This window comes from Argentina anserina, chromosome 1 (assembly GCF_933775445.1).
Source record: "Argentina anserina chromosome 1, drPotAnse1.1, whole genome shotgun sequence".
NCBI classification, from domain to species: Eukaryota; Viridiplantae; Streptophyta; class Magnoliopsida; order Rosales; family Rosaceae; genus Argentina; species Argentina anserina.
Genome location: NC_065872.1, coordinates 3,449,048 through 3,459,836, shown reverse-complemented (window position 1 = coordinate 3,459,836; position 10,789 = coordinate 3,449,048). Strand labels below are relative to the sequence as shown.

Below are 10,789 nucleotides of genomic sequence, written 5' to 3'. Positions count from 1 at the left end.
AGATCATTTTTTGGAATGCTCGGAGTATGGGCAACGTCCCCACTCGTCGAGTCTTGAGTAGGATGGTTCGCAAATAAAAACCTCCTATTATTGGTATTTTTGAACCTTTTATTAATTTAAGTTCACTTAAATCTTCCTTTTGACATTCTTTAAAGATGTTTCCAGCAGCTGTGAATGACAAGGGGGACCAACCTCCAAATATCTGGCTCTTATGTTATCAAGCTACAGACTAGCAGCTCACAATTTCTTGCACTTTGGAGAATGTTAATTATATTTTGACTTGGGTTTATGCAAGAACTACGGTAACAGAGCGCCGCCGGCTTTGGAATGATCTGCTTCATGTTAAAAATGTCTTTCTTCAGGGACCATGGATAGTGTTGGGTGACTTTAATTGTGTCCTGGGTGCTCATGAAAAACGAGGTGGAATTCTTCCCAATGTCGTTTCATGTTCAGACTTTCAGGACATGTCAACTAATTGTGAGTTAGTTCATCTTCCTACTAAAGGATTGCCTTATACCTGGACGAATAGAACGGGTGTTGGTGCAAGTGTTGAAATGAGGCTTGACCGGTGTCTTAGCAATTTCTCTTGGATGGATGTTTGGCGCAATTTGGAGTGCACTACTCTTCCTCGTTTTTCCTCAGATCATTATCCTCTTTTAGTGTCCTTTTCAAAGCTTATACCTAACCAAAGATCACCATTTCGGTTCTAGATCATTCCAAGTTTTCTTTCTTTGGTGCATGAGGTTTGGCAGGGTTCTTATTTCTATGGTAATCCAATGTTTGTTTTGGCTTCTAAGTTGCGGACTCTTAAACAATGGATTCGGGTTTGGAATAAAGCTGAGTTTGGGGATGTGAACATAATGGTGGAAAAGTCATTTGATGATTTGCATATAATTCAACGGGAAATTGCTAGCTTGGGTCCTTCTGATGACTTGCTTTCCAAGGAGAGTGTTGTCAGTGCTCAAGTTCATGAGGCTCTTTTGCTTCAAGAGAAATTTTTATGGGATAAATCAAGGATAAAATGGCTTACTGAAGGTGACCGAAAATCTTCTGTCTTCCATGCAATGGTTAAAGTCCGGCATCTTAAACAGTCATTATCAACTATGAGAGATAGAAACAGTATTATTGATGACCCAAAAGAGATTAATGATCATGTGGTAAATTATTTCAATGGCCTTTTCACATCAGATTCTTTTATAAGAGACACTGGTCTAGTTTCTCAGGTAATTCATAATCTCGTGACTACTGAGGATAATGCTATATTAACAGCTATTTCCACATCTGAGGAAATATTTCAGACTATGTGTTCCATGGATCATAATAGTTCTCCTAGTCCAGATGATTTTGGTGGAATTTTTTTTATGAAATGTTGGTCAGTTGTTGGTACAGAGGTAGTCCAAAGTTGTTCAGAGTTTTTTCAATACTGGATACATTCTCCCCCACTTCAATATCAATTTAATGATCTTGATTCCTAAAGTCCCTAGAGCAGACACCGTAACGCAGCTGCGTCCTATTGCTATGGCGAATTTTATTTTCAAGCTTATCACAAAGATTTTAGCTGACCGTTTGGGAAGTATTGCTACTTGGATTATTTCACCCAACCAAAGTGCTTTTCTTAGTGGCCGCACTATTGCAGACCTCATTAACCTCCTGGATCGTAATTGTAAGGGTGGTAACATTGCAATTAAGTTTGATGTGCAAAAGACATTTGACACGCTTGATTGAGATTTCTTACTTCGGGTTTTGAAGGCTTTTGGTTTTTCAAATCCTTTTTGTGACTGGATTAAAGCAATTTTGGAGTCTGCACACTTATCAATTTTAGTTAATGGTGAGATGGAAGGGTTTTTTTCCTTATTCTCGTGGTGTTCGTCAAGGAGATCATTTGTCACATATTATCTTTTGTCTTGCGGAAGAGGTTTTAAGTAGAGGTTTCACTAAGCTGGTTGAGGATTGACTTATTGATTTACTGTCAGCTCATCTTGGTATTACTCCACCCTCGCATGTTCTATTTGTAGATGACATTATGGTTTTGATGCGGGGTACCAAGAGATCTTTGAAGAATCTAATGAAGTTTATGGAGGAATATAGCTTGAATTCAGGGCAAAGAGTCAATAAATCTAAATCGCTGGTGTTTCTTAGGAAATATGCTCACTGTAGACGCTTTGTTATCCGGAAAATTTTGGGTGTCAAGCAAGGGTCTCTTCCATTCACATACCTTGGGTTACGATTTTCTAGGGACGTCCCAAGAGGGTGTATTTTCAGGCCATTGCAGATAGAGTGAGATGCAAGTTGTCCTCTTGGAAAGGTTCTCTGTTGTCGCAAGCGGGTAGGCTACAACTTATTCAGTCAGTGATTCAAGGCATTTTGGTTTATAGTTTTCAGATTTATGAGTGGCCGGCTGGTTTACTTCATGACCTTCAATCTTGGATCAATAATTTTTTGGACTGGAGACCCTTTGAAAATGGGCATGCCTCTTGTTGCTTGGCGTCACTGTTGTAAACCCAAAGAGGAAGGGAGCTTGGGGTTACGTGATCTATTTGAGGCTAATCGTGCTCTTCTAATAAAGAGATGTTGGGAGATGCTCTCTTCTTCCTCTCCAACCTCTATTTTTCTTAGAGCTCGTTTTTTGAAAGATGATTTACAACCTATTAAGTCTTACGAGAGATCTTCAGTCTGGTTGGGTCTAAAAAAAGTTTGGCAAGATAATTGGTTGGGTGAGGCTCTTACTACTAGTGTTGGAATAAGTGGCTCTATTCTACTTCATGCTAAGGTGAATGTGATGTTATTGTTGATTCTCATTGGGTTCTCCCAGCAGATTTTATTTCTTCATTCCCTCAAGCAGCAGAAAAAATTGAGCGCATTGCTCTGCCTGATACAGACACATCTGACTCTCTTTTATGGCCGCATTCCTCCTCAAGAATTCTGACAGCAAAAGAAGCTTTTGTTTTCTTCTCAAATCATGGTGAGCATAAAGACTGGGGTAAAGTGATATGGAGTAAAGCAACTCAACCCCGCAAAACTCTTATTGTTTGGAAGGCTCTTCATGGGCGTTTACTAACTGATGATGTTTTACAACGGCAAGGTTTTTCATTTCCATCTCGTTGCTCCTTTTGTGGAAGTCATGCGGAATCGAGTACACATCTTATTTTGCATTGTTATGAAATTGTGGCTTTATGGAAATGGGTTTGTCTTCTATTTTCTCATTCATTCTCGCATTGGGGTACTCTTGATGAAGTGTTTAATGGTGTTGGTGTTTCAGCATTCCCAAAACCTAAATGTCGACTTTGGTTTCTAGTCTCCTGTAATATAATTTGGTTTATTTGGATCACTAGGAATCTGGTGCGTTTCGAATGTAAGATTTTTAATGTGTTGGAAGCTCAACATCATCTTTTGGAATTGTTCAGAGAGTCTGCTCTGCATTCTTTTCATCCTTACAAGAAGCATCACGATATGTCTATTTTCTCTATTCTTGGTATTTCACAACTGTCTGCCAATGCTACCATCTTCATCTCGTCCTTTAATTAAGGGTTTCTTGGCTGAGGGTTTGCTATTTGCTAGGAGTTTTTATATATATATGGTTTTGCATAGGTGAGTGTACACATGCCGGATTGAGCTTTTGTTTATCTTTTTTGTTGGAGTTTATCAGACATAAGAGGTCAGATTTTTTGTCTCCCTCCTTTGTTAGTTTGATTTCAATTAATTAGGGACAGTTTACCCTATTTTTTTTTAAAAAAGATATGATTTTTAGATAGATAGAAGAGTGTTCACAGCGAAGAGTTTTTCCTTCAATCAGCGGGGATGACACCTGCCGTTCTTTAGATGACATTTCTCTCACTACCAATAGTCTCTACTTCAAAGCTTTTCTTCCAAGGGCTTACCTGCTTTAACTTTAACAACTCTTGTTATGATAAATATATAAGAAACAGCAAGAAGAGCTGTATATTAGAACAATTTTCCTGATGACTGATGCAAGGCCAATTGAAATTCAATCTTTTGCTACAAAGCACGAAAGAGAAAGAAGCATGATTTTGGCAGCATAAATTTGCCAACTAGTCTACAAGTAAAAACAGGCACTAGTACGGTCGATCATTTCAAACCTTCAAAATGTCTCTACTTTGGGTCTTTGTTCATACGACTCCTAGTCGCTACGGGACGAAACTGAAGTGAACTAGTATAACACTGCAATACAAGCTTGTACTCTAAGTAATATCCTAGCAGTGCAAAAGAACCATAAGTTTATACAGTACATATTACAGTACTAAAAGCCTCGCAGTAGAACCATTATAACATAGTAAATACTGAATTACTGTTACTGACCATAATCACCATATTGACCCCAAGTGCAGAGAACAAATTGATGAGAAAAGTACCCAGATGGCCATCTGGATGTGAGGGGAGCTCCTCTAAAGCTGGTGCCACCACCGAAAAGGTGGGCTTTTTAGTCCGCCAAGACCCATCCAACCTAATTTCGACTAGGGCATCGGCTTCTCCTAGCATGGACTAAGTCGAAGAAGCAATGGGCCTAATCTTATAGCTTTTGGCCTTTTGCAGTCCTCCTTGCCTTTTCTTCATATATTATAGTAATTATATACAACCCTCAGCCGATGTTTGAGGGAAAGGCATTGGAGTTGCTTTCATATGGTAGTATTAGGGAGCCTTTGTTTTGTTGCTTTGTTAATGAGATAGGATTTTATAATATTTGTGGTGCAGGTGCTCAAAGCCAAGGGGGAGTCATGTCATCATATGACTTGAGGAAATTATCTCATATAAATCAAAGAGATGCTCTCTTCTTTTTTCACTTTCAAAGATCTTAATGATTCAGTGTATGAATGTCTAGATCTTGTCTACCAAAGATCAATGAAGACAGGAAAGAACACATAAGTTGATGGAGGCCCAATTTATGTCTCCTAGTTGCCTGCAAGCAGCATTTGAGTAGGACAAAGATCATTCTACAGTGTAAAAGTCAATAGAATAATATGGGATTTTCCATATAGTTTACGTAAGGATAATAGTTAATAGTCGCATATGTGTGCGATTTTTATCATGCTAATTATTCTAATTACGTAATTATTTTATTATATTTTCTTATTTTTAATTAATTTATTTATTCTTAAGTTTATTTGACTTCCAAAAAGAAAAGAAGATTAATTCAACAATTAATGGGCTTTGGGGCTGGACGTTAGAGACATAGGTTAATTAACCTATTTGAACCAAAGAAGTATATATAGGAGAGAGGAAAAGGGGAGCCGCACCGGAAGCCGAGAGGAGAGAAAGAAAAAAAAAAGAGGGAGACAGAAGAAGATGACGGCAAAATAGAAGAAAAAAATCTTTTCAAACTCAATTTTAATCTCTTTAAGTTACAACCTATATCTCCTCAAGTTGCTAAAATCTCATCAAGGGCTCCACGAGAAAAAGAGATTCCTTGGTAATCTAAGGTTACCAACATTGACTTTAAATTCTTATTGTTACTCAAACGTTCTTAAATCTTCATGATTTCAGTTATTTTGGTCTAGATACCGACATTTCATCGATTAATTAATTGACAATATAGTTAAGTCGATACCGACATTTTGCTTAACGTGGCAAGTAAGAGAACGTAATACAGTTAATGACCTAACTACATTGGCTTAACTGTGAGTGCATTCATTTTTAATTATTGACATTGTTTTGGGGTGATTGAAGCATATCTAGTGGTATAGAGAAGTTCCTACCTATTGTTTTTCTCATATTTAAATCCATATTTACTTTTTAATATCATGTTTTTAGCAGTACTTCTGTTTTATCTAATTTTGGTAACCAATCAAACCAACTCCGAATATCCTCAAATTTTGTGTGGTAGTCCACCAGTGTGTCTAGTTACTGTGTATTAAATTTTGTAATTTTTGGTTGAGTCTAGATTAGCTAATTAATTAGGTTTCTGCTCTTAGGTCGAGTCTGCCAGATTTCTAGTTTACGTGTATGTTTGTGTTTTTTTGTGTGTTTTGAAGTCTTAGTTTCACCAATTCTCTGCGTGTAATGACCTCTATTTTCCGTTTATTATATTGATATAATTGATTTGATAATAGAGTATTTTTGTAGGTGCTTTTGTGGCTATCAATAGTATGAATAATAGTTATTCTTTCTTGCTTCTTTGCTACAATAACATTGTCCTGGCCAAGAAGCAACAACTAGCTTATTGGAAATAATATGAGGTAGTTGAATGAGTTTACCCGGCAGAGAGATTGAGATAGAGAAGTTAAACTGTTAAAGAGCGTTCACACCTAAGCTCTTACCGGCTATCCTTCTCGTTGGATGAGAATTGATCTTTCTCAGATCGATGATTACTTCCCTGGACTAAAAAGGAACTAGTGCCATATTTTTCTTCTTTGTCTTTTTTGTGAGAACGTGCAAATCTTAAAGGCAAGGACGGTGTCCCTAATTCCGAAAACGGTGTCCCAGCTCAAGTGCTAAGCAAACTAGATCTGAAAGCACTTTTAATCTGCTTAAGCAAAGCAAAAGTGCTTTTCTCCTAATTCTCCTGTCTGGTAAATACAACAGTAAGAGAAACACATTCATTCGGTTAAGCAGGAAGCAAGGAATTGGTTGCTGATGAGATTTATATGGTGCATGGCTGCTGCTTCTGTTTCGGCTTCTGCTGATCGAGTGCTGCTGCATGCGACTTCGAATGTCTCCTTCATTACCTGCAGGTTTCAATAATTAAGCTTGTTGTAAACATTCTTTGCGCTTTATTCCCAGAATCCAGCGATATGTCTTTGGAAAAAACCCTAATTCGCTGCCCTCCTCTAATCAGGTCAGACACTCAGACCTGTAGCTTCAATGATATCATAAGGGAAAAAAAGAAAAAAAAAAGATATAATGCAATTCATTCATCCCCTATCTACTGCAGAATAATTAAACAATGCAAACCCAGACAACGTAATCACTGTTTGTTCATCTAATCATGTGATGAGCTAGCTATTACGTACTGTAAGTAGATGATCGATTGAATAGTGTATACTGTATACTAGAGTGGTCCTGCGGTGATTGATTAGCTATAGGTTGGTATTATGTAGGCTTGAAATATATAAGCATGCACTGTTTTTTCCTTGGCCATGTAGTGAAGAAATATTTCCTTTCTTATATATGCATGCTAAGCGACTTTGTGCATCATTCACAACTTGATGTTTATTTGTCCGACGTCCTCTATTATATGCATTCGATCTATATTTGACCCGAATCTAACGTAGTACTCATGAACATGGGTGCTGGCCAGTCAATTTCATATCCACAATTGACGACAGTCTTCAATTATTTTTCTAACTACATATAGAGATTATTTGGTTGCATATATATGTATGATAAAGTAAGCTATGATTCCGTAGGCAATGTATGAATTAAGTAACCCAAACTCCCATTTTTCCACTTACATGCAGATTAGACATTCTCAATTAACACTGTATAGGTAAATCGAGATTCAACTCATTCAAGAGGTAAATGAAGTTCTTGTACGTCAGATCTTGATAATAAGATGTAATAGCTTAAATCACAGCTCTAAAACTTATATGATGCACATTCATCAATGTCCTAAATACTTTTCCATTCTATCTTTCTTATATGCATAATCAAATCACATTCCCCTCTATTTCTCATTTACAAAACCCATGCAATCCCCGTTAGCTACCCCTTAATTTAACGAATTAATTCATGTTGGATGGTCAGACAATATATTAAGATATAGATCGATTAAAGAATTAAGAAACGCGTATATATACCATGTGTTATTGTGATGACTGATGAGTACATGTTTAGTATTACGTTTTGTTTAGTTAATTTACAGTATCAATAAGTTCACGAAGAATGGTGACTAGTGTTCTTGACCCAACGAGTCCAAAAAAGAGTAGTGCAAATGAGAATTCCTGGAAAACTATTCAGATCTAAACAAACTGCATTCTAGATTGATTAAACCAATACACTGTCTACAGCATTAATATAGTTCTAAATTAACATATATTCATAAATCAATCTAGCTCTACAATACTTTAAGGTCGGATTATTCTTAAATCTGAAAAATTCTTTGTCCAGGGGAAAGTATTCTCTTGGGATCGAACAGTGCTTTTCTCTTCTGGAAGGTATTCCATTTGGAGCCAAAATGATTAATCCAACCCTGCTGTGTTTTGTGGTTGGGAAGATACTGCTTAACCTCAATACCAGCTCTAACACAAAACTCTAATATCTCTTTATTCTGCTCATCAAATACCTTCCATTCATCAAACCCAGTTGCATGCAAAAATCCAACGGTGTAAAACACATCTTCCTCAGGTACAACGGCTGACATCCGCTCATTCCACCTGCAATTAAACCAAAACATTAATTATTTCGTTCGAAATATTATTGTACGTTTGATTATTAATTATGGTATTAGAAGTTAAAAAAATAAGACATAATCTTACTTGCTTCTGCTCATGGGATAAACGAGGACAGGTCCGGTGGTAATATTTTTCTTCAGAACAATGTCTTTGAACACACCAATATTAAAGTCCGCGATACGACTCTTTGGAATGAAGAGATTAAGCCATGGATGAGGAACATCCCATAGTCCTTCTGACTGAAGCTTTAGCTCCCCGCTTCGAACTCTATTCAGAAATTCGACATATGACACATCATTTTCAAACTTAAATCCGGGAAGATAGTTCAACCCTTTGAATAGATTTTCCAGGTCCTGCAACAGAATAATTGTTTTAGTTATCGTTTCTTCTTTACTTAATAATTAGAGTGAAAACGGATTATACATGTAATTTTGCCACCAGCTAATACTCCAATGGTAGAATATATTTTTACCTTATCCACAGTGGTTTCAGTTTGATGATCATAATATTTGACGACTTCAAGGCTGTATATTATCCCATGTTTGTTTACTTCGGAAATAATTTTTTTGTGGGAGGATTGTGGGAAAAATGAGGACGTCCTCCAATTATCCGGCGGACCCTGGTTAATTAGTAGTGAGCCTTCCAAATAGTCGAGGGCATTGCTTTGTTGTCTCCCATTGATTGAGATTAATCGTTCTTGGTCTCTGGAAAACGCAGAGAAGTCACTGTAAAGCATTCGCACCCACTTGACCTACAAGACCAAAATATATTCACCAAATTTAGTGGAAAGTGACATATAACAAAAACTTTAATCAATCGTGTAGGTCAATGATCTTGCTAGTTTATGTTAGGACAGACACCCTTAAGGGATCAAATCAAACAGGGTCGACGTTAATGGGGTCCGACCCAAAAAGAGAAGAACAGTCGAGCAAGAAAAGAAATCGAGAAGAGTCCTCTTGTGATGACTGTGATCGATATTCACGTTTAAGTGACATAGATTAAGTCATTTTTAAACTAACTTAAAGAAGCTAAGCTCTAGTTACTTTTATATTAAGTTGTGGCTTTGAACATAACAAACAATCAAACATGTATGTCAAAGGCATTAGTGTAATCAAATTAACTATGTTCAAGAATGTACGATTAGAATATTCACAAAGATAAAGGTCCAAGTCAATTTAGAGATAAACTAATGCCTGCGCAGGATATATATTTATATAGGTTTATCTTTAACTTACAAATTTACATACCCTTTTTGGTGCCGGCTCTAATGCAATTCTGGCTCTGGATATAACCCCAAACTGACCTAGGCCTCCAAGAACCCCATAGAAAAGCTCTGCGTTGTTGTTTGGGGAGCAAGTCACAAAATCCCCTTCTCCTGAAATAAACACAAAACCCTAGTTAACAGCAAACCACAAAACAGAGCGCATGCAAACATAATTGGAGACCAGTACTACTATATTTATATATAAACTCCAGGCAACATAATCGATTAGGATGATAATAACTACCGAGTTGTTAATTAATCATAATTAATTATTGATTAATAAACAATTTTGAGGGACTCGTTCGTACTGCGATTATGATCAAGATCAGCTGGTCTGAACTCTGAACCAATATAATCCTAAGATTTTCTTCCCAAACGTGTGGGACCTCGATGGAACCAGCTTCAAACAAACACTAGGAAATGAGTTGGAAAACAACTGGTTCTGATTATTTATGCTTGTCAACAACTATTTTGTATCATTACAAATAAGGTTGTCATCACAATAATATTTCAGAGAGTAATATTCTAACATGCACCATGATTAGTACTAATGGAATTAGCGGACATACCAGTGACAACATCCATTTCATAGACATTGCTGATCTGAGGGCCGAAACGGAACGTCTGTCCGCCGATTCCAGCATTGGACAGAGTACCTCCGACGGTCAAGTATAGGTAGTCAGTCCAAGTCACCGGTGACAGTCCATGTTCTAATGTGGCATGCAGAACATCGACCCAGAGCTGCTCGCCACCAACGTCGGCATAGTAAAACGTCACGTCGTCTTTGTTGGTGGCTGAAACTACTTCAATTCCGGAGGCGCCGTGTTGTCGTCGGCGGTTTCGCAGTGACGACATTTCGACCACAACCCCATTGCGAGCCATGGCCTGTCCGCGTATCGAGTGGCCCTGGCCTTTGGCGGCCACGCCAAACGGAACAGAGACATTGTTGGCGAACTTGATGAGGGACGAAATATCGTTTATCGAAGACGGGTAGAGAACGGCGGCAGGGTTTTCGCTGTGGATGTGGCCGTAATCAGTGGAAGCTAATCTAATGGCTTCGGGGTCGTCGCGGAGGCGGTATCCAATGGCGGGGACGATGCGGCTCATGATGAATAAGGCTATGAAGAATGTTGGGGGAAATGAAGAATATTTCTCAGCCATAGAAAATGAGAAAGAGAAC

At 37.8% G+C, this 10,789-nt stretch overlaps 2 protein-coding genes across 2 annotated transcripts; one reads left to right on the top strand and one right to left on the bottom strand.

The window, feature by feature from the left end:
* Positions 1 to 776: 776 nt before the first annotated feature.
* On the top strand, positions 777 to 1,725 carry LOC126793750 (uncharacterized). Its single transcript, XM_050520371.1, has 2 exons — positions 777 to 1,368; positions 1,478 to 1,725. Exons 1-2 carry the CDS (start codon positions 777 to 779, stop codon positions 1,723 to 1,725), a joined length of 840 nt encoding a protein of 279 aa, XP_050376328.1.
* Positions 1,726 to 7,928: 6,203 nt separating this feature from the next.
* LOC126792888 (cytokinin dehydrogenase 3-like) lies at positions 7,929 to 10,789 on the bottom strand. The gene is made up of 5 exons (XM_050519399.1): positions 10,179 to 10,789; positions 9,593 to 9,720; positions 8,818 to 9,096; positions 8,430 to 8,698; positions 7,929 to 8,327 (listed from the first exon to the last, which is right to left on the bottom strand). The coding sequence occupies exons 1-5, from the start codon at positions 10,768 to 10,770 to the stop codon at positions 8,036 to 8,038; spliced, it is 1,560 nt and encodes a 519-aa protein (XP_050375356.1). The 5' UTR covers positions 10,771 to 10,789; the 3' UTR covers positions 7,929 to 8,035.

What these genes read in the sequence shown, in the direction of transcription:
- LOC126793750 (XM_050520371.1), top strand. Translation starts at nt 777, where the DNA reads ATGTTTGTTTTGGCTTCTAAGTTGCGGACTCTTAAACAATGGATTCGG. An exon ending in TGGAATTTTTTTTATGAAAT is followed by an intron (nt 1,369 to 1,477) that starts GTTGGTCAGTTG and finishes TGATTCCTAAAG; the next exon opens with TCCCTAGAGCAGACACCGTA.
- LOC126792888 (XM_050519399.1), bottom strand. Translation starts at nt 10,770, where the DNA reads ATGGCTGAGAAATATTCTTCATTTCCCCCAACATTCTTCATAGCCTTA. An exon ending in TAGAGCCGGCACCAAAAAGG is followed by an intron (nt 9,097 to 9,592) that starts GTATGTAAATTT and finishes TTGGTCTTGTAG; the next exon opens with GTCAAGTGGGTGCGAATGCT. An exon ending in CTGAAACCACTGTGGATAAG is followed by an intron (nt 8,699 to 8,817) that starts GTAAAAATATAT and finishes ATTCTGTTGCAG; the next exon opens with GACCTGGAAAATCTATTCAA.